Below are 21,258 nucleotides of genomic sequence, written 5' to 3'. Positions count from 1 at the left end.
GGTAGAGGAGGGACACCGCCTCCGACAGCTCCGTCTTGCTTTTGAACCATTCCAGTGACCGAAAGCACGGTTGCTCTCGCAGGCGTGGACAGCCCTGCTTAACTCTGGTTATAGCTGCGCTTTCCGACAGCAAATCCCGGATTCCTCATCGAGGCCGAAAGCTGCACTTTGCATCCCCGCTTCAGCCGCTTCTAACGCTCGCCTTTCCTCTCTCGACCTGCCCTTGGGCCAGCACACCCCTTCCCTTCGAGGCCTGACGTGCAGTGTACCTCGGCTTTCATATCGGTTGTTTTCGCAACCGCAGGACGGTTCTGGCTGCAGGCACATCTTCCGTGATTCGCTTCGGGCGGAGACAGCGACTAAACCAAACGAGGCTTCGAGTCCCTCCAAACCGGCGACGCATGTCGGAGTGGCCTCGACGTCATCGCATCTCCCCGCATCTCCGCGCCTAGGTGCTACGGTCGTTCTGCCTACCGACTCGTCGCCGAGTCCAGGGCCCGCTTCCAAACAATGGCCGCAGCAGGCGCAAGACGCAGGAAGATGATCGGCCAGCGCCGCCGCATTGAGGACGAGGCCGAAGATGAGGGCTGCCACGATTCCCTGGCTGATCTGGACGATGATTCAATGACGGATGGCTCCATCGGAAGCGACGAACACGACCCCGCCGATGATAGCGATACAAGCAACATCGACGATGCGTCACCGACCTCACCCAACACCCGGAAACCCTTAGGAAACGGCAACGTGAAGGCCGGATTTCGCCGCCGGACTGGGTCGGAGCCCCCCAAAAGTCCACCTACAAAGCCAGCCCAACCCGCAACGGCTGATGCCGAGTCCATGTTCAGCACATTGTCACTCGCCGATAAAGAAAACAGAGCAGAGGAGCTGCGCTCTGATGACACCAAGCGCACACAGCCGGCGAAGGACGCGGCCCCGATCGTCGTGAGCTCGAGCGCCGCCAGTCAGCAACAACCACGGCTGCCGCAACAGGAACTGAAACGGCGGGAACACGAGGAGTACAGGCGGAGGAGGGACGAAGATCCAACCTTCGTACCCAACAGGGGCGCGTTCTTCTTGCATGACCACCGACATGCGGGCCCCGCTGCGAATGGCTTTCGCCCCTTCCCCAGGGGAGCTCGGGGCCGAGGGCGAGGGGCGTTTGGAAACCACTTCGCTCCGATTAGGTATGTTGACCCCCCCCTCGTCCCTGCGGTGGCTCTCCGCTGCCGTAGTTGCTGATGCTTACCTTCCATTCCAGCCAGGTGCAGACAGCCGCAGACCCCTTAACGAGCGGGCTCTGGAAACACGATATGCACGAAGTCGTTGCCGCTGCCCAGCCTCCTCGACAGTCCCGGTACCTTCCCAGCAATGAAGGCCCTCCGAACGGCAACGGGGTCATCCCGACTGCGCCCACGAGCCAGCAGCCGATCAACAGAGCCATGTCGACCGAGAAGCATATCGGAAACACGACCGTTAGGGTGTACATCCCGTCGATCGGCTCGCCCAAGCTGTTCCCGGGCGTTGCGCTGAAGCAGTACACAAAGTTACCTGATCACCGCCCTCCTCTCCGCCGCGACAAGCCTGTTCGGATTTCCATCCCGTGCCATGACCCTCCTGTCATGCCGCGCTACATCTTCCCCGCCAGCGACAGGTCATTCATCTTCATCCCTCGGGCGATGCGCCCTAACCAACAGCGAGCGCGGGCTAAGGGCCCCCGGTCAGTCCTGGGTTCGGGTGTATTCTCTCGCGCGACGAGCATATATGGCGGTGGAAGCGTCTATGGAAGCATGTACTCGCCTAGCATCGCGCTCAGCCGCCGGTCGTCGATTGCTCCGGATATCGGCCGAGAGCTCATGCTCTCGCCAACAGGCTCCGCCATCTCGCGCCCCCCTCTTTCCGTCGACAGTGCGAGGCCCGTCGTTCGTCTTCCCCCGTTTGCTCAACCGCCAGCCTCGACCATGTCTGTGCCTCCTAAGCCGGACACCCAGCAAAAAGCGCCCGAGTCGTCTATCAATGAGCTCCCACAGCCTCAAACACACCCCCTCCCCCAAAAACCTACGTTCCAGGAGAACCGGCAAGACGCTACCCCCATGCACCAACCCCGGCCGCAGAAAACAGTCTCGGTGGAAAACATCGAATCGCCTGCTCAGCAGGCCACGAACGCGCAGGGTCCCTACCAACAAGCCTTCCACCAGCAGATGCCGCCACATCTTCCCAACGCCCCGGCCCAGGAACATGCCCGTCATGCTTCCTACCAGCCCCGGTTCTCATCGTCCACCCCTCTTTCGCAGATACCAGAACGCGCGGTCCATGCCGCACCTTTCCAACCAAACACTTTTGCCCATCCCGGTTTTTACACTCAGCCATATGCGCCCGTGCAACCACAGCCGGGTTTCTATTATCCCCAAACGTTCAACAACGTCAGCATGGGGCCCAACGCGAATGCTCCTGCCTTCGTGCCGGCGCCGGCGCAACAAGTCCAACCGGTTCAGTACACGCAGACCACCCAGGCGGAGGGGCCCACAGCCCAGACGTCCGGGCACGGCGCATCGCAACAACCACAACCACAGCCACAGCCACAGCAACAACAGAGCATAGTTGAGCCCCGCGAGTCGCAAGGCACGGTCTATTACGATTATTACACTCAAACGCCCCCGATGTCTGGTTACCCACCTCAGTTCCCTGGCGGGCCCCAGCCGTACGCCGCGGGACCTGGTATGGTGGGCATGGCTGCGGCGCCCATGATGACACCCAGCCCCGACGCGTTTTATTACCAGCAGCCGATGGTCTACTATCCTCAGTAGTATGGGGTAGGGATAGTCGCATTCTTTCCGGCGATTGGGGTTGTTGGTCCACCGCCTGAGTTGTCGCCTACGGCACCAAAATCGGAGGGGTGATCTCGAAGATGGGAATTCGAGGATACGGGGTGATGGACAGGGCCGGAGAGTTGGAGAAAGACGGGGCAAAGGTGATATGAGGAAGAGATGGGGGGGAATGAGGCTGGCATGGGAATGAAGATGAGTATTATGAGTTCCGGGAGTGCAGGAAACGTTCAAATGAGCCCTCTCATCAGCCGAAGGAAGCCTCGCTTTACTTCGAACGACCATCTAAGCCTACCTACATCCCTAATAACCTACCCACCTTCCTACCCTATCCTATCTTCCCCAACACTGGACACTATTAGGAGAGATGAAAGGATTGAGCCAGCACTTGACAGGTCTGCAAACCGGCTCATTCGGCCTTCCATAGCCAACACTCGTCTCACCGCCGCCCTCGCTCATTCGTTTGACAGGTTCTGGCTCTTAGGTGGGCATGCTAAGATGCGTCTGGGGTGACGAGGATAGGAGACTTTCCTTCTTCACGATCTCTTTCTTTTCCATGGAAACATTCACTTTCCTGTCTTGATGAATGTTGCGAACCTTACAGCGAAGGGGGAAAGGAGTGAGGAGCGCGCATTTTTCTCTGATGAGGGATCATTGGTTTTTTTTCTCTCCCTGATGGCCCCCTTTGCCGAGACGGTGGCTGGATATCATGGCTTGCTTGGTTGGGCCGAACATAAGAGATATGGGTATTGATGGACATGGTAACGTCGGAGGACGCATCGACCCCTTCCATTTGCGATTTGCGATTAACAAAACCCCTCTACTTCGTTTGCTGCTTTCTGTATGGCCATTGGGTTACCGCTATCATCTCTTGGTGTGGTTATCTTATTTCTCCTGTTGTTACTGCAGTTGGTTCTGTCTCGGCAGCACGTCTCCCGTCTTGGCTCCTTTTGCTCGCCTTCTTTTGCATGGCGCTGATGGAGTTGGGTTAGTTGGTCATGTTCTCGCTTTACTCCTCGTTTGCTAAGCTTTGCACGCTTCTGAATGTCTCATGCATAGCATTGGGTTAGGGCGGGGGAGGGAAATATAGTAAAGGATCTTGTCAAAAAAGGGCGCCAGCCCATCTGGAGGTTATCTGGCACGTCGTTGTCCCTATTATTGCCTTCGTTGTTGTTGTCATTTACTGTGATTTTTTTTTTCCCTCTTGTCAGTTAATAAAGGTGATGGCCGAGCATGGGTGGCACTGCTTCTGGGTGCTCTTTCTCTTTACTCGCTTGCTTTTCGCTTGAAGCGGCATCAAAAGCGAAATGAGATTCTACTCTGATGGGAGGATTGGAGTGGTGGCGACGGGTCTCTCTGCTTTGGCTCTCTACGCACTGACGTGTATGTGCTGTTCCACGTCTTTAAAGGAGGGAGAGCGGTTTCAATAGTCTTTATGTATGTATCAACTGCCGCTTCTGGATGCTACGGTGCATTCTGCTACTTGTCGGGGGGCAACTTCAGAACGCAGCGTGACTTTGCGTGCTCGTGATGCTGTTCTCCGAAGACAATAAGCAACTGACAATTCCCGTAGATTTGCCGGTGACTTCCTCGGTGCCTTGACTTTTTTTTTTTTTGTGGAGAATTGGGCCATGTGTCATAATCATGAGAAACTCCGTATTTTCCTGATTGCCAGGTGAGGCTTGAAAAATTGAATACGAAGTTGCCACGTTGAATGAGTGGTTATACACCTGCGCTGAGACGGAATGCTCCCTTGGTCGCCTCCGGTGGCAGTCGGAATTCCCTAAAACGGGCGATCTCAACGGTAACTAACTATCGATTACACTAAGAGGCCTGGCTGGCCCGGTAAGCTTCTCGCTCAGGGGGTGTTCAGGGGGTAACAACCACCACTCAGCGTAACTTCCCAAGTTGAGTAACGCACTACCTTATTAAACCCGTAAACATTGCCTACAGTTATCATACCGTGGAAAAAAAAATTACGAGGAAAGTGAACGCGTGTATGCCTTATCCTTTTACAGCAGATCTTCAATCCTTCCCTCGAATTTTATCCAATCTTTTCCCATCTTCGGCGAGGTCCCTTTGGTAGTCGTTACGATTCAGCACCCCCATGACTCCGGCGCCAGTCGACGAAACCAATGGCAACGGGCGCAGGCAGATGGGAATAACCGTGTTTTCAGGAGGTGCGCGTGAATTCAGAACAGATCATCCAGAAGGATTCCTTCCCCGGAGCTCTCTCAACTGCAGATTGGAACTGACGGATCGCCTCTCTCTCAAGGCACCGCGGCCAACAGCTTGGTGGACGTGTTCAACAGAATTGTAGAAAAGAGACGATGCCAGCTAAATTACGTCATTCCTATCAGCGACAATGGCGGTAGTTCGTCGGAGCTGATCAGATTTGTCGGAGGGCCAAGTGAGTCCCGATTGGCGAGGGATATGATGTTGGCGAGAAGCAGAGATGACTGACGCGTGCTGGTTCCGGCCCTGGCTTTGGCTCTCTACAGGCGTTGGTGACATCCGGAGTAAGTCTTGACCAAAATCAAGGATGGCCGACAACCGATGGGAGTGAGCGTAGATCTGGGTTTCCGAATACCAAGCCTAACAACTCATGAACCCCCTCTCCGTTTAGGCCGACTGGTCCGGCTCATTCCGAATCTCGAGGGCGACAAGGAGATGGCGGCGCTCAAGCTGCTGTTTGAGCACCGGCTGGATGTCGACCCCCTAAGGGCTAGGTCCGAGTGGCTCGACATTGTCGAGTCGCGCTCTCTGCTCTGGGGCTTCATCTCGAGCCCGAAGCAAGAGCTCATCCGCGCCGTCCTGAACACGCTCAACGTGGAGATTGTCAAGAGAGCCCGCCCGCCCAACGTCTTCAACTTTGCCCGCGCCAGCGTTGGTAACATGTTTCTCGCCGGGTATGTCGCGATTTGGCTCACAATATCACCCTCTCCTTGTTCTCTCGACCACCCACCTATCTATCTGCTCGCCTACCTGCCTGCCTACCTGTCTGCCTGCCTGCTGTCTTATGGAGGCTAACTCGTCTTACCTAAACCCCTCTTTGCAGCGCACGCTTATTCACGGGATCATTCGAGTCGGCCATATACCTCCTCTCCATGATCTGCTCGATCCCGGCCTCTGTCTCGGTCCTCCCAGCCATCAATTCCAACTTCACCCACCATATCTCGGCCGGCCTGCGCGACGGCACCACAATCGCGGGGCAGGTGGCCATCTCGCACCCGTCGGCGCCGACAGCCCTGCCGGACGACACGCAGGTCGCGCCGGCCCTGACAGCTGCGGACCACGACCGCATTGAGGACGCTAACCTGCCGGGTTCGCTGCCGGCCCTGCGCCGCCCCAACATTTCCTTCTCCAAGGACGACGAGGATGACCTGCCGGCGCGTATCGAGCGCCTCTGGTACATCAACCCGTACGGCCACGAGATTGCGCCGACGGCCAACCCGCAGGTCGTCGACGCCCTCGCCCGAACGGACACGGTCGTCTACAGCATCGGCAGCCTGTACACGAGCGTCATCCCGAGCCTGGTGCTGCGCCGCGTTGGGCAGGCCATCGGCAACGAGCCGGGCATCCGCCGCAAGGTGCTCATCCTCAACGCCCGCATCGACCGCGAGACGGGGCCGCGCGCCGACCCCATGACGGCCAGGGACTTCGTCGCGGCCATCGCCCGCGCCTGCGTCGAGAGCCGGAACCCGGAGCTGGTCGGGCACGACGAGATCCTGAGCGAGTACGTCACTCACCTGGTTTACCTGGATCCGGACACGGTGGGGCCGGACGTGGCTCGCTGCGCGCCAGCCGTTGACGAGGAGGAGCTCGAGCGGCTGGGCATCCGGTGCTTCAAGGTCGCGGGTAAGGTCGTCGACCGCGGGGAAGGAGGGAGGAAGGGGAAAAAGGCGGCGAGGTACGATGAAGTAGCCTTGGGAGAGGCTCTGGAGGCCATCATCAACTCCTCTTGACGGTCCTGACTTGCCTTGAAAATGCCTGGCGGTTCGTTCGGAAGTCTTCCTGCGAGTCTCGGGGACCTGCTCCGGGTTACACCTCGGGACGGCAATTTGGTGATGCAAAGGGGTCGTGCAGTCGTTCCGTGGTTGGTGGAGAAAAAGGGGGGAGGAGGGGGGAGGAGGAGGAGGAGGAGGAGGAGGAGGAGGAGGAGAAGCCTCTGTATACCTACCTGTTTTCCCTTTTTCCTGGTTTACCTGTTTTTCATCATTTCTTAACTGTATTCTAGCGTCGGGAAGATGTGTCATAGACGGAGCACGACTCTGGACGTAATACTTTGGTCACAGTCGCGTGAGTGGTGATGATCGACCGATGGACTGACTGGCTTGGAAGTACCGAACTCCTCCATTCTGGTGTCGCTACAATGTCCAGGAGAATTTGGAGGTCCTCAACAGACAGAATCGGAATGACCGTTTCATCTTTGCCAGAGTTGCCGCGCCGTCCCACGCCGAGCCCTGCGAGCATACGCAGGGCATTCTGTTCTGTGCAACACCAAGGCTCGGCTTTTCCAAGTACCGCCTGCCCCGCCAGGAGGGAAGAGTGGCCCCCCCCCCCCCGCCGGAGACTTAAGTAGCTTCCCAACGGACACCTCAGCACCTTTCCGCTGCGAGGACGACCCCGAACTGACGCGGACATGGTGCACGACAGGACGCCACGACACGCTGTGGAACACCTGTTATTTGACACAAGTCACTGCATCCGGAAACGGTTAACTTACGTGTGATTCTACGCCATTTTTTGAATGCCGGAGCTCAAGATCGGTGCCAGGGCAGGGAACGGGGCTTGTCTCGTTTTGGCATTCTCGGGAGTGTCGGGAAGGCATTGCGTCCCGCTGCTGGACCCCAGCGAAACTTGTTTGTTATACGGATAAGTGCCGTATGCATGATACATACCTACCTACAAGTAATCCGTATGTATGTACATACATACACACAAAACTGCGAAATGTGTAAAATACCTCTCTCCTACTAGGGATAGTAGAGGCGTAAAAATGGAGCCCCCCGCCTGTGCTTGCTAGTCGGGCAAAGGCAGGTAGCCTTAACAGCACATTACTTTGTGTACCCGAGTGTAGGCTACCACGTAAACGACGTAAGCATGCTAAAAAGCAGAGAGTGCATGAGGGAAACAAGGCTCCGCGGCTGCTGTGTCCCAAGACACCGTGACGTCGCACTTTCCACTTGCTGGGGCCGGCCCTTTCCTGGCAGCCGACGCAGTCATCTGATCACGGCTCGGTCAGAGCGGGCAGCCAGGTTTTGGCCCTCCTCTTACACTATTCTTCCCTTCTCGAACTCCGGGGTGAGACAAACACGCCAATGCAAACGCAAGCCTCGGGAGCCTGCTCAACCGGGCGACGTCGGCGGGTCGAAATAGCGACGTAATCCTGGCACGTTTAGTGTACGCCCAGCCCCTCCCCGGCCGGCCAGAGACGGGACCGCCTCTGCTTGGCGCTGATTGCTTCCGCGCTGCTGATCAAATGCAAACGACCGAAGCACTGAGGGAAGCTACTGTGTAGTGTAGAGAGCGGGCGAGGTGGGGCCCAAGAGTTTGGGGAGCCTGACACCTAGCTTCGCATGGGGTCTTTCCGCTCGCATCTTTGCCCCAGATACCGAGGCGGGCCTAGCGCTAGCGCCCCACAAAATGCCATGCTGTGACGGACCACGGTCCAGCTGTCGGGCTTCCTTTGACAGTGGCGTCGTGAGTAGGTATCTTGACTATTTTGTGATGACACCGCTCCTGTACACTACCTTGTCTGGCGTGAGGTACACAGGTAACTACCTCTTCTTGCGGTGGTGCATCGAGATGGGAGGCAAACATGCGCTGCACCCATTTCCAACCTGATAGTTCAGGTTGTTGTTGTTGAAATAACACTGCTCTACCGTGTACGTCAAGGCACTGAAGATAGGGACTTACTCACATAATGAAACGGATGACAGCCTACATGTTTACAGTGCTGAAATTGATCAAGATGCATAAAGCGCAGCTGGGAGTCCTAGCTGAGCAGAATACAAGGTGGAAGGCGACGTGCCTCAGCTTGCGCTAAGCACCTTAACTACACTTCACTGGATAGAAAGTTGAGTGCACGGCAGCGTCTTCCCGCCTTTGTTCGCCTACAAGACTGTCCCAGTAATGTCTATGCATCTACGTGCGAGAGACCGAGCGCGAGGGCAAGACCAGAAACTCGCTATACACGATGTAAAAACTTCTCAAGTGACGGATTTATACTCACAGGCTTCGCTCAAAAGAGGATATTACCTGACAAATACCTTATACGGATTACTACGCACTCCTATTGTCAGGTGCCCAATGTACCTACCTTATGTATGTATGTACAGTACATACGTCCGTACATACATCAAGGACATGCTTTTCCCACACGGTCGATTGCACTAATTCGCCCCCCAAACTGACGCTGCTGATGCCCCGCTCATATCGACAGCCTTGTTGGTTCGCCTTCAGAGACCGGCTGTGGGACCGACCTCGCCTTAACCCCCCACCCCTGCTAGTGTAGTAGCGCCACCGTACGTACAGTACGTCCGTACTTTATATACGGTCCATGCATGTGTTGCGAACATACCCGGCGTTAATAAGTACCACTTACCGCCGACTGTCTGTTAGCCCCCATTCACCGCCAGGCTCGCCCTTTTCTGGTCATTTGCCTCTCGCCAGTCTCATTGCAAGGCTCCCGCCTGCTGCTGGCTTACCCGACCATCCTCCAGTATTCGTACCACCTTTTTTTTCAAGTACTTCGCGTACTTTGTACTTCCAACCGCGCCTGGTCCTTCGCGTGGTCTGGACTGCTTGATTGCCCGACAGGCCTCTGCAGCTAGTTACTTGCCTTTCCCCTCCGACGCATAACTAAGCTCCGACCACTTCGACAATCCACTACACACATCCTGCTTTCTCCCCTTCCCTCTTGTAAACCACAACCCGAAACTCAACCACCTATCTACCAGTGCGACACGGCATCGTCCGCCCTGTCGTAGACTTTGGGACGCTCGCATCTCTGCAGGAGAGCAGCGAGAAACCTAGTCGCTTTGCTACGCAACGCCTGGTGAGTCCTCCGGTATTGGTACCCTCCCAGGAACAGACGGGTGCTTCCTGTGCCACGCGTCTATCTCCGCACCCCCATCTAGTCGTCATCATCACCCGACCCTCCCGCCCAGCGCCGCCAACACTTCAACGCCATCCATCCATCGATCCATCCATCCATCAATCCATCAATCCATCACACATTTACTGACCAACTCGTTCCCCTTCTCACCATTGCAGTCGTTGGCCATCATCATCATCATCATGGCGTCCGCTGCGCAAGCCGATCCGGAGATGCCGGTCACCGTCAAGGCTAGCCTTGACGGTGTCACCCGCCGGTTCAAGCTGCCTCTTCGCGATGTGAACGCCACCGCGTTTGAGTCTAAGGTAAGTTCGTTCATCGACCCCGGTCCGGCCCCTCGCATCATGTCCCTCGGGGTGGGCTCTAACAAGCTACTCAATAGGTGCGGAGTGCACTGAATCTGCCCGCCGACACCGAAGCTGTGTTTGAACGGTACTCCGACTCGGCGGGGGCGTACATTGCGCTGGACCAACCCAACACCGCCGTGTACAAACAGATGTACCGTGCCGCCAAGGCCAAGCATAAGCTCAAGCTCCGAGTCACCGTCAAGAAGGCCGTTTCCGAGGAAGAGGGCGTCCAAGGCCCCACGCCGACTTCAGCTGAGGAAGGACCCGAGGAACAGAGCGGTCAAGTCGCCGAGACCGTCGAACCCACCGGTGCTGGACCCGAGCCTGAAGTGCCGACTGAGTCGAGTTCGAGCTCCCTTCCTGCCGACGCGGAATTCTTCAAGCCTGCTTCTGCTGTTGAAAAGTCTACCACCGAGTTCCCCTTGTCTCAGCTTCGGTCCGTGCAGGAGGTGCTCGAAGAATATCGCCCGAAGCCCGAGGAGGTCGCACCGTCCGCGCCGTCCAACCCTTCCTCTTTCAACCCGATAAGCGGTGTCGCCTTGTGCCCGGCCATGCAAGCCAGCTACGCCGTGTGCTGCAACAGCTGCGACAAGACCATCCCGGATGCCCACTACCATTGTTCGACTTGCGACGACGGCGACTTTGATCTCTGCCAGAAATGCGTCGATTATGGAGTCACGTGCAAGGGAACCAACCACTGGCTCATCAAGCGCTTCGTCAGGAACGGCGTCATCATCAACAGCACCACAGAACGTCTCGCTCCCAGGCCAAAGCCGAGGGAGCAGCCGCCCAGGCCGGCCCCCAGCCCACTTCCGGCGGCTCCGGAGAGGATCGTCCCCGTCTTCAATGACAGGTTGTACAGTTGCTCTCGTACCTGCAACTGCTGCGTGCAGGAGTTCCCCGAGGCCGAGTTTGTCCACTGCACTTCCTGCGACGACTACGACCTCTGCCGGGCCTGCTTCGTCAGCAACCGCCACGGTCACCATCCCAAGCACGCCTTCGTGCCGGCTGTCGAGGGCACCAGGCTCGACCACGAAGTCGCCCGCCGCCTTGCCGCCGGCCGTGGCCAGCCCCACAACGCCATTTGCGACGGTTGTGACAAGGCCATCAGGGGCGTCCGCCACAAGTGCTTAGACTGCCCTGACTGGGACTACTGCTCGGGCTGCGTCGTGAACGCCAAGTTCATCCACCCCGGACACCGCTTCGTCCCCATCTACGAGCCGCTCGAGTATGACGGCGGCTTCCGCGCGCGCTCCATGAACAGGCCCGTACATGTCGGTATTTGCTGCGACGGCCCGCTGTGCTCCGCCGCCCGTGCCAACTCCACCTACATCGTGGGCGACCGCTACAAGTGTGCCGTCTGCCACGACACCGACTTCTGCGCGTCGTGCGAGGCCAGCCCTTCAAACACCCACAACAGAACCCATCCTCTCATCAAGTTCAAGTCACCTGTCCGCCACGTCAGCGTGACCACTACTGGCGAGAACATGAACGGCAGGCAGATGCCGACCATGGGCGATCGCCCTAGGACTCGCCCGCCTCCTGCTGCGACCATTCGAACTGCGGAGAGAAGCACCTCGCCGTCGCTTTGCACCGGCGTCCAAACCGTTGTCGACGTTGTGCCGTCGGAGCCCGTCAAGGCCGAGGAGAAGCAGCCGGAGCAGGCCGGAGAGGAGACGCCGGCGGAGAAGCAGCCGGAACAGGCCGGAGAGGAGACGCCGGCGGAGAAGCAGCCCGAGGCGGAAAGGACGGTCGAGGAGGCGCCTGCTTCCATCGATGATCTCGCCGCCACCTTCGTTCGGGACACTGTTCAGGACGGCACCACGTTCCAGCCTGACCACGTCTTTGAGCAGACTTGGGTCCTTCGCAACACCGGCAAGGTCGCTTGGCCCGCCGGCTGCTCCGTCAAGTTCGTCAGCGGAGACTACATGGGTCACCTCGACTCCAACCACCCCGCGGCAACCCGCGACGTCGAGTTCTCCTGCGAGTCAACCGTCTGCTACGCTCCCGTCCAGCCCGGCGCAGAGTACCCATTCACCGTGCTCCTCAGAACTCCTTCGCGCAGCGGCAGGTTCGTGTCGAACTGGCGCCTGACTACCAAGGACGGCCACAGGTTCGGTCATCGTCTCTGGTGCGACATTGTCGTCGAGAAGCCCAGAGTCACCCTGCCGCCGCCGCCGCCGCCGCAGCCGACGACGACGACGACGTCTACTGATGCCGAACCCGTGAAGGTGGCGGAGGAGACGAAAGAGGTTGCCAAGCCTGAGCGGGAGGTCAAGATGGAGCACAGCGAGATGATTTTCCCCAAGCTTGAGAAGGAGTCGCCCGTTGCCAGCGTCCATGAGGAAACCAAGGACGAGTCTGTCTCCGGTCTCGAGGATGAGTACGAGGATTGTGAGGATGTCGAGTGGGCCGAGGGCGATTCCGACGAGGGTTTTCTGACTGACGAGGAGTACGATGTCCTCGACGCCTCGGACGAGGAGTTCAACCTCCCTAGCCGCCCTAAGCAGAAGTAAAGAGGGCTCGCCAGCTGCCGGCGTACGCGGGGTAAATATATATGGGTTACTGGAACTTTTGAATCGGGTTTATTTGTTTTTGGTTGGATCTTTGGTGGTTTGGGGGATTGTCATGATTCGCTGGTTTTCTTTGATTATCCTCCCTTGTTCCCGAGGAGTCTCCACTTGCCGGATATCTCGCCTCTTCGTCTTGACCTGACAGAGCAGTACATCTATCCAACCCCCGGGGCATTGGCCCGCGCGGTAAGCACGCCTCGGAATCGCGGCTGGTCAGTCCTCTAGCTACAGCCCGCCGGGCTCGGGAGAATGCCTGGACCAGCTACCGCCAAGCCAAACTCCCTCGACAAGTTTCTTCTCTAATGAGGAGAATCGGGCCAGCTCCGTCATCTACGAATCTGCTTTCCTTTACTCTCTCTCCTTTCCATATCGACTTGCCTCGGCATGTCCTGCTCAGATTGGTATTCGTTTCTAGCTTAGCTAGGCCGTAGGTCAAGTGAATCGGAAGTCTGAGCGTGCTTTCCACCACAAGTACCCCGTGGCATGTAACAGATGGCCAGATGTTTCGATACCAAGTGTGGCACGGCGAGCTGTTGCTCTCGCAATGTCACGGCAACGGACCTGTTTCCGAGTGTAGGGTATCTGGCGCCACTGTACAGTACCACGGAAATCCGCATGGGGATTGAAGAGGTGAAGCGTCGATGAAGGAGCGAGCTGGTACCTCACGCTCCATTTGCGAATGTGTTTTATCTGCTGGGTCCTGCTGGATTCCGTATAGATACCGTAACACATGCACGTTGATGGATGTTTTCGCCAAGCGAGTTTCCCCAACACGAACAAAGTTAGACAGACTATACAACGAGCTTGCAATCCCCCCCCCCCCCCCCCCTCCCTTTTCCCGCATGTCCCTGAACGCTAGAGTCTTAATCAAAAGTGATTTTCTTCCCCTGGTGCGCCACCGCGGCGCCCGTCAGACGAGCGACGCTGATGTCGGTCTGGTAGTTGATGTCCTTCTTCTCCCCCTTGGGCTCCCCTCCGCCGCCGCCTCCCTCCTGTTGTTGCTCCCCGTTGGCCCGCTTTCCTCCCTGCCCGGACTTCTTCTTGCTCTTGCTGCTGTCTTGGTGCTGCTGCTGCTGCTGCTGCTGTTGTTGTTGTTGGCGCTTGGCCGCGGCCTTGCCGAAGCGCTTGTGGTAGCGCGTCTGGTCGTCCTCGGCCAGCTCGATCTTGAGGTTGCGGCCCAGGAGCTGGTTGACCCACCACTTGCGGGTGCGGAAGCGGGCGGGTTCTTTGGTCGTCGTGGTGGTGGCGGCGGCGGTGGCCTTTTTTGTCTTCGTTTTCGTTTTCGTCTCCTCCTTCTCTTTCTCCTTTTTCTTTTCTTCGTCCTTTTTCTTCATCGCCATCTTCTCCTCCTCCTCCTCCTCCTTCTCGGCCGACTCCTCGTCTGACTCTTCGTCTGACTCTTCATCCGACTCGTCGCTGGATTGGGAGCTATCGTCGGTCTCGTCGGATGATTCGGGCTCTACTACCTCTTGCTCGCCGTCTGCCTCCGCTTCGTCATCGGCGGGGCTTTCTGAGGCCTTCTCGTTCTCGTCCTCGTCCACAAAGTCCTCCAGCGTCTCGATCGGTTCGCGAACCTTGACGAACCCCTTGACCGCCCAGGCCGCCGCCTCTGCGTCCTCAAAGTTGACCCAGCCGTATCCCTTGCACTTGCCCGAGTCTTCGAACGTGGCCACCTTGACCCAGCGGATCTTGCCACACTTCTCAAAGTGGGCGTACAAGTCGTCCTCGGTCGTGTTGAAAGACAGGTTACCCACAAAGATCTTCGTGCTGCTGCTCTTGTTGGCGGTCGCCGACGCTGCCCCCTTGCCGGTCTTGCCATCCGCCGCCGCGGCGGGCGCCTCTTCCTTCTTTGGCCGCCCGTCGAAGTTCTTGCTGTCCTTGATCAGGAGCCTGCGCCCCTGCCACTCGGTTTCCGAGAGCGCAATGGCCGCAACATTGGCCTCAAACGTCGCAAAGTCGACGTAGGCAAACCCGCGGTTCTCGGGCGCTTTCTTGGGGCCCGGTCCTCCTGAGGGCTGCTTCGTGGTGGGCATGTGCACGCGGGTGATGAGGTCGTCGGTGATGCTTCCTCCCGAATTGTCGACTAGCCACTTGCGCAGCTCGGCCTTGGTGACGGAGAAGCGCAGGTTCCCTATCCAAACGCCGTAAGGGGAACGCTCCTTCTTCTTCTTCTTTTTCGTCTTGTCGGTGTCCTTGGCATCCTTGACCTCGTCATCATCCTTCTCCGCTTCGTCCTCGCTTTTCGGCTTCGCGGGCAGCGTCTTGCCTTTCTTGAGGAGGCGGCGGGCCTTCTTAGATGGAGGCTCAGGCAGGGAGAGGTCGACTTCGATCTCGGCAAGGGCCGACTTGCGCTTCTTGGAAGAAGACTCGGTCGATTGCTCCCTGGAGGCAGTCTGTTCAAGGTCTTTGGTTGCCATTGCGTGCTCGGTGGGTTCAGCTGGTTCTGGCGTAAATAGTGTGTGTGTGGTGAGCTTTACGGGCAATTTCCCCCTGTGCAAAGTCGAGACCTCGAAAATTTCCTATTCGATAAGCGATAAGCTTCGATTGTTTTGGCTTCCATTTTTAGCGTAATCTAGGTACACTGAGGTGCCAAGAACCATTTTGCAATGCGGGGCAGCTCCGATCGTCAGTGGCTGCCGTTCCTTGTAAACTCGGCAAAAGTGCCAGTGCAACTTCCACTGTCGCGGAACCAGAAGTCGCTGAAGTGACGTAGCGAGATCCGTAAGTACCGACTTGATCTTAGGGCATAGCGGGTCGTAAGCAAAGTGAACACAGTTTGCGCAATCCACTTACCAGTTCGAGTAACTTACACCTGGTCATTGCACGGCAACTGCTTGCTTGGACGGAGCCCACTTCTCGACTTGGATCACGGGGCGCAGCTCTTTGTCCCAGCTCCAGCTCACATGGCGTCTGTAACGCTTGCATCTGGGACGATTTGGGCCGGGGCCTCCGGCCTAACAAGCGAGCTGACGTTGCTCTCACTCATTGCACCCATTTCATTCACCCAGTCTGCAGCTCATCTGCGCATTACCGGCTTACTCCCTGCTTGGTGCCCTGCCACGCGGCATCGTTCCGCACCAAGTTGAGATTAATGATTGGCGTCTACTCTACAGGCTTTGTTGTCATACTCGGCGACTAGGCGGGTCGAGCATTTCTACCCGAACTCTCAGCCAGCCTTTTGAAGCTTCTCGTTTCCCTCCAGTTCCCTTCCGACCATAGGCGAACTCCAGTTCCCTTCCGACCATAGGCGAATGAGGTGTTGACAACCGAACCGACGGTGTGCTTGCTTGCACGGCGCAGGGAAGCGGTTTCTAAGTGACCTATACAGTATTGTAGTGTAAGGGGCCGGGGCGGCAAGTGGCGGGTCTTTGGATGTCTAGCACTCGGCATGCAGGAGGTAACTGCGCTGTACACCAGGCACTCCGTTGCCATTTACAGTTAGTTAGAGCCCCCCTCTTGCTGTCCGTTGCAACGAAGCCCAAAACAAAAACGAGCGGTGGGCGAGGGCGATTTCTTCCCCACCCTGGGTGCAGTTCCACTTTCTTGCTTCCCGAACCACATCACACCCTGACTGGCCAAGCTCGGACTGGGGGCAGCCTGGATGGCTTTTGCTGGGTTACGCCGCAGCTCCTCATTTTTCCCATCACTTCCCCCAAGTTTGTCTGTTGTTTCCAACCCTCGTCCATCCAACCGAACCTTTGAGTTGGGCAACCTGGCAATTCCTCAACAGTCGCTCGCCGCCTTGTCAGCTTGTTGGTTGATCCGCCGGTTTCGCTTCATCGCCCTGGCGAACAATGAATGTCCTTTTGTCGCCGCAGCCCCCGACCTTCTCCCTCCAGTGCGAAACCTCCCGACTCCCGCCTCCGCTTCCGGGTAAGCCTGTTCTCCTCCATTTCCACCACCTCTGTCTGCATCGTGTGGGCGCTGTCGCTGCATGATGCGTGGCAGGAAGCGATCATCGTGCCCGACGCCAGGACTTGGAAACAAGAGTTTATTAACCCCTTAACAGTCCCACAGCACGCCATGGCCTCTAGGAAGCGGAAAGCCGACGACGAAGAGATGTCGGTGTCGCCAGTGAACTCACCAGCAACATCTTCGAGACAGCTCGCACGACCGTCCAAAAAAGTCCGCGGCGGCAGCGACATAGCTGGTCGCCCGCTGTCGCTCCCCCGATTGCTCGAGACCCTCGACAACACACAATTGCGCACGGTCCTCCAGACCCTCTGCGAGCGTCATCCGGATATCGGCCGGGAAGTTGTGAATGATGCGCCGCGGCCATCAGTCGCTTCGGCGCTTCAGGTTCTCGGCGATTACCAGGAGAAACTCCGGGCTGCCGTTCCCTTTGGCGAGTCTAGCTCCGATTATACGTATTTCCGGGTCAAACAACCTCTGGTCGCACTCGTCGATGCCATCTCCGATTTCACGCCCCAGTTCCTTCCGCCTGTCGAACAGCAGACAAACGTCTCATTACAATATCTCGATGCCGCGACCAAAGTCATTCACGAGCTACCCGACTGGGAGAGCCAACAATATCGGCACCACAAGGATAATGCGTACGACGAGATTTCGGGCGCATGGGCGCTCGTGATCTCCGAAGCAGCCAAGAGAGGAGGGGGCTTCGTCTTGCACACGGGCGGCTGGGACCAGAAGCTGGCCAAGCACAATCAGCAATCAGGTGGAAAGCTGGAACAGGCGGTGAGCGCCATGGCGGCGGAGGTGCCGTGGCTGGGCAACAACGCGAACGCCACGCCGGCGTCGGGGTTGTCGGATCCGAACTCGATTCTCAACCAGCTCATCAACGGCAATTACGGTTCGCCTGTTCGTGTCGGTCCCTGGTAGAGAGGGGGTGGATATTGCATGTGATGGGAGCTGTTGCTTCGTCTGAGCGCCAACATCGTCAACGATATTACGATCCCTCATTCCTCTTTTTTCTTTTTTTCATCTTTACCATTTCTTCATGAGGCATTAGGGACTGGGAGGCATAGACTTTTTGGGGACCGAGGGTTTGGCCAACGGCGTTGATTTTGTTTCATCCTTCGATATCCATCGCTAGGTTTTCTTATGTATTGATCCTTTGAGTCGCATCATCAGGTTCCCTCCCTTACGCAGCAAAAGGGATCATTGGGTGGGAGGTTGAAAGGGGGAGCGGTCTCGTTCTGTATTTGTGTCCCCAGCGGGTTTCTCGTTGGTCCCCTCGTCGTTCGGTGGCGGTATGGGCGGTTGCTTGCTTGACTTGTTTTGATCTGGCACGTACAATTGCGGATATATGGCGTCTCCTGCTTCTGGCTTGCAGCACCCGGCATCTCAGGATTGAAAGTACGGAAGTACTGCGGCCTGACTGTGTTCATGTGCTGTCTTCGCCGAATTGAAATCCGTAATGCATCCATTCTTCCTAGGCTGGGGCAACTCAACGTAACGTGCATGGAGCCAGTCAGCTGTTGACATGAGATGAGGCTTCCTGTGCTCTGTTGGTGGGCCTCTGCAGCTTCATCAGTAATATGGCGTTGTGCGGGGAAGCGCAGTGGTTAGCGGAGGGGCTCTGGCGCTGAGGTAACCATAGTAAACTTACACGTGACAGCCTGTAGTGAGTCGAGGCGCCCCACCGCAGTGACCGCGTCGTAGGTATCCAACACGCGTCGTCGGAGCTTCCAGGTCGTAGGAAACATCCAACACGGAGACGGCATCTTCTCCAAATTCGACGCCAAATTTCCGAGACTCGCCGCCGGGGTACTGACATGTTTCTTTGAAGCCAGTAAGGCAAGAATTAATGAGAGAACACCTCTTCTAAGCCTCGCCACGATGCCCGCGTACGTCGTCCTTCCCTTTGATTGCACCGTTGAACGTTACTGGGTGTCTCTTGTCAACTACTTGACGTGAAGGCTGACGAAGCTGAACTACAGTCCAGGCGACCAGCACAATAGCTCTGCTAATTGCTTTGAGCCGCCTCCGCAACGGGTCTCCGAGTGGACTGCCCAAGAGATCGCCACGCTCCAGAGCCGGCTTGACAAGCAGCTCGGGCCCGAATACATTTCGACGCGCCCAGGACCGTCGGGCCAAAAACTGCACTACATAACCGCAGAGAAACTCATACAGCTCGCAAACGAGGTCTTTGGCTTCAACGGGTGGTCATCGGCCATTCGGGATATTAAGATCGACTACTTCGATAAAGATGAGCGGGCGGGCAAGTACGAAATCGGGGTGACCGTCATTGTGCGTGTCACACTCCGCGACGGCACGTACCATGAGGATCTTGGGTTTGGACACACCGAGAACATCAGAAACAAGTACCAGGCCTTCGAAAAAGCCAAGAAGGCGGGTACCACGGACGCATTGAAGAGGACACTGCGTCAGTTCGGCAGCTTGCTGGGCAACTGCATCTATGATAAGGCGTACCTATCCAAGGTCACCAAATTGAAGCCGGTGCCCGTCAGGTTTGATGAGAATGCTCTACACCGACATCCGGATTATGTGGCCAAGAAGGAGCCCGCGGCAGCCGGGGCAATCAAGGAGGAGATGCCGGCCCCGCCGATGCGGCCGCCACCACTTCCCCAGGGTGAGCATTATCATTCCCCCAGATGAGAAGCACCTGCTGAATCGTGAGACAGTTGAGATTCTGGAGGCCTTTGAGGATTTCTTGGTGGGTAAGTGTTTGCGTCCATTCGACCGTGCTGCTGGATCTGACTGACTTCGTTGCAGACCTGGACGAGGCAGACTTCAACGAGGGTGACCCAGACGATTTTGATGCACCCGACTGGACTGACGCGGAGCTAAGCAACTTGCATGTTCCTGACAACGACAGTAACGAAGTAGGGAATGCTGGGAACAATGTTAAGTACCCAGCAGCCAAGCAGTTAGCAAGCACAGGTTCGACGGGCAACCGTGGTCCTCCCAACGGCCGGCCTCCTCAGCAGTTCAACCAGGCTCGGCCCGCACCCCAGCGGAACAACGCCGCCAACCAGAACCAGAACCAGAACCAGAACCAAATTCAGAACCAGAATCAGAACCAAAAACCACAGATTCACATGACGCCTCCCCAAAGCAGCAACAGCAACAGCAACAATAACAACAACAACAACAACAACAACGCCGGACCTCCACCCGGCGACGAACCCGTCGGCTTCTTCTCAGCCCGCGCAGTTAAGGGCCTGCCGGAGGAGACACTGGCAACGGGAAAGTTGACCCCAAAGCCGGGTCAGGCCTTCAATCCGCGCCTCGAAAGCCCTTCGATTCCCAGGACGCCAGGCATCGATCACTCAACCACCAAGCCGTTGAGTAAAAGCGGTCAGCACGTACCCGGAAGAAAGTCTGACGAGACGGAGGCGTTCTCGAACAATTCGCTTGCTGCTAATACGGCTGCCCCCGGGGGGGGCGGGACCGGGAACGCCGCTGGACCCGGCCGTCCCGGCCTCGGTGCCGGTCCCGCTGCTGGACCAAAGATAGCCAACGTGGTCAATCCGCAACTTGATCAGACGCGGAGGATCGGCGCGCCCATTTCGTCCAGCCCGCTGGGGAATCGCGGTCAATTCCGGCCGTTGACCGTCAAGAGGCCTGCTGCGGGGGCAGATACGGCGAACGGGGCCGGCGCTGGGGTTGCAAACGGGAATGGCGGCACCACAACTACTGCAGGAAGGGTGCCGTTAGCGGATGTGCCGAGTAATCGTGCCCTCGGGGCCGCCGGGGGGAATGGAGGCGGTGGGGGGCCTGGCATCGGACCGGAGGCGAAGAGGCAGCGAGTTTCTTGATCTAAGGGTTGCCTGCCTATCTATCTAACCCTGTTGGCGGGGTTGGCTGGCCTCGTTGAGGGGGTGGACGCAGGGTGATAAGATGCCTTGAGGTTGTCAATCTGGGACATGGTGCTGGCGGCTGGTGGGAAAAGCATGCCGTTGCTAAGGGGCTACAAAATCTCGTTGCTCTGATCGGGGAGCAAAACCCCAGGGGGGATTTGCTCATCAACATTTGTATGGCGTAAAAAGAACGCTTGGCTGGGAGGGATGGGATGATTGCACTACTATTACGGTTTCCCTTTATGTTCGTGTTGTGGCAAGCAGACTACATAGATTATCGGGGTACTGGGTGGCGGTTTTTTTTTCGGGAATGATCATACCACTTGAATCAATTCTGAGCTATCTGCTTGTGTTCTCGGTCAAGTGCCCCAGGCACGATTAGCATTTGCAGGGCTTTGATAGGTCAGGTTACACCTCCTCCAGGATTCTGAATCCTAGCGTGGTACGTGGGTCCTGCGCCAAAAAAGCTACTAGCGGCAAGTACCGCGCTAGGATTCAGAATCCTGGAGGAGGTGTACAGCGCGCGCAAGCCCACAACCCGCTGACCCGTCTCCCCGGTTCCCCAGATTTTGGGTCCGGGATCGGACCCTGAAAAAACGGGTCCTGGCAAGG

General features: G+C 57.3%; 7 protein-coding genes across 7 annotated transcripts; 6 read left to right on the top strand and 1 right to left on the bottom strand.

Annotated features, from left to right (window-relative positions):
- The first annotated feature begins 516 nt into the window (after positions 1-516).
- MYCTH_64792 (uncharacterized protein) lies at positions 517-3,329 on the top strand. The gene is made up of 2 exons (XM_003662190.1): positions 517-1,184; positions 1,259-3,329. The coding sequence occupies exons 1-2, from the start codon at positions 541-543 to the stop codon at positions 2,802-2,804; spliced, it is 2,190 nt and encodes a 729-aa protein (XP_003662238.1). The 5' UTR covers positions 517-540; the 3' UTR covers positions 2,805-3,329.
- A 1,387-nt stretch (positions 3,330-4,716) lies between these two features.
- MYCTH_2302635 (uncharacterized protein) lies at positions 4,717-5,876 on the top strand. Its single transcript, XM_003662189.1, has 3 exons — positions 4,717-5,002; positions 5,098-5,341; positions 5,449-5,876. The coding sequence occupies exons 2-3, from the start codon at positions 5,278-5,280 to the stop codon at positions 5,850-5,852; spliced, it is 468 nt and encodes a 155-aa protein (XP_003662237.1). The 5' UTR covers positions 4,717-5,002; positions 5,098-5,277; the 3' UTR covers positions 5,853-5,876.
- MYCTH_2302633 (uncharacterized protein) lies at positions 5,876-7,617 on the top strand. Its single transcript, XM_003662188.1, has one exon. It carries the CDS (start codon positions 5,930-5,932, stop codon positions 6,785-6,787), a length of 858 nt encoding a protein of 285 aa, XP_003662236.1. The 5' UTR covers positions 5,876-5,929; the 3' UTR covers positions 6,788-7,617.
- A 2,165-nt stretch (positions 7,618-9,782) lies between these two features.
- Positions 9,783-12,828, top strand: MYCTH_2302632 (uncharacterized protein). The gene is made up of 3 exons (XM_003662187.1): positions 9,783-9,882; positions 10,101-10,247; positions 10,325-12,828. The coding sequence occupies exons 2-3, from the start codon at positions 10,125-10,127 to the stop codon at positions 12,803-12,805; spliced, it is 2,604 nt and encodes an 867-aa protein (XP_003662235.1). The 5' UTR covers positions 9,783-9,882; positions 10,101-10,124; the 3' UTR covers positions 12,806-12,828.
- Positions 12,829-13,687: 859 nt separating this feature from the next.
- On the bottom strand, positions 13,688-15,412 carry MYCTH_2302628 (uncharacterized protein). Its single transcript, XM_003662186.1, has one exon. The coding sequence runs from the start codon at positions 15,277-15,279 to the stop codon at positions 13,726-13,728; it is 1,554 nt and encodes a 517-aa protein (XP_003662234.1). The 5' UTR covers positions 15,280-15,412; the 3' UTR covers positions 13,688-13,725.
- A 1,099-nt stretch (positions 15,413-16,511) lies between these two features.
- MYCTH_2302626 (uncharacterized protein) lies at positions 16,512-17,825 on the top strand. Its single transcript, XM_003662185.1, has one exon. The coding sequence runs from the start codon at positions 16,886-16,888 to the stop codon at positions 17,699-17,701; it is 816 nt and encodes a 271-aa protein (XP_003662233.1). The 5' UTR covers positions 16,512-16,885; the 3' UTR covers positions 17,702-17,825.
- A 611-nt stretch (positions 17,826-18,436) lies between these two features.
- MYCTH_2302625 (uncharacterized protein) lies at positions 18,437-20,612 on the top strand. The gene is made up of 4 exons (XM_003662184.1): positions 18,437-18,669; positions 18,763-19,415; positions 19,468-19,503; positions 19,559-20,612. Exons 1-4 carry the CDS (start codon positions 18,662-18,664, stop codon positions 20,602-20,604), a joined length of 1,743 nt encoding a protein of 580 aa, XP_003662232.1. The 5' UTR covers positions 18,437-18,661; the 3' UTR covers positions 20,605-20,612.
- The last annotated feature ends 646 nt before the right edge of the window (positions 20,613-21,258 follow it).

This window comes from Thermothelomyces thermophilus, chromosome 2, assembly GCF_000226095.1.
Source record: "Thermothelomyces thermophilus ATCC 42464 chromosome 2, complete sequence".
Classification (NCBI taxonomy): domain Eukaryota; kingdom Fungi; phylum Ascomycota; class Sordariomycetes; order Sordariales; family Chaetomiaceae; genus Thermothelomyces; species Thermothelomyces thermophilus.
This window is presented reverse-complemented; position numbering and strand designations above follow the sequence as displayed.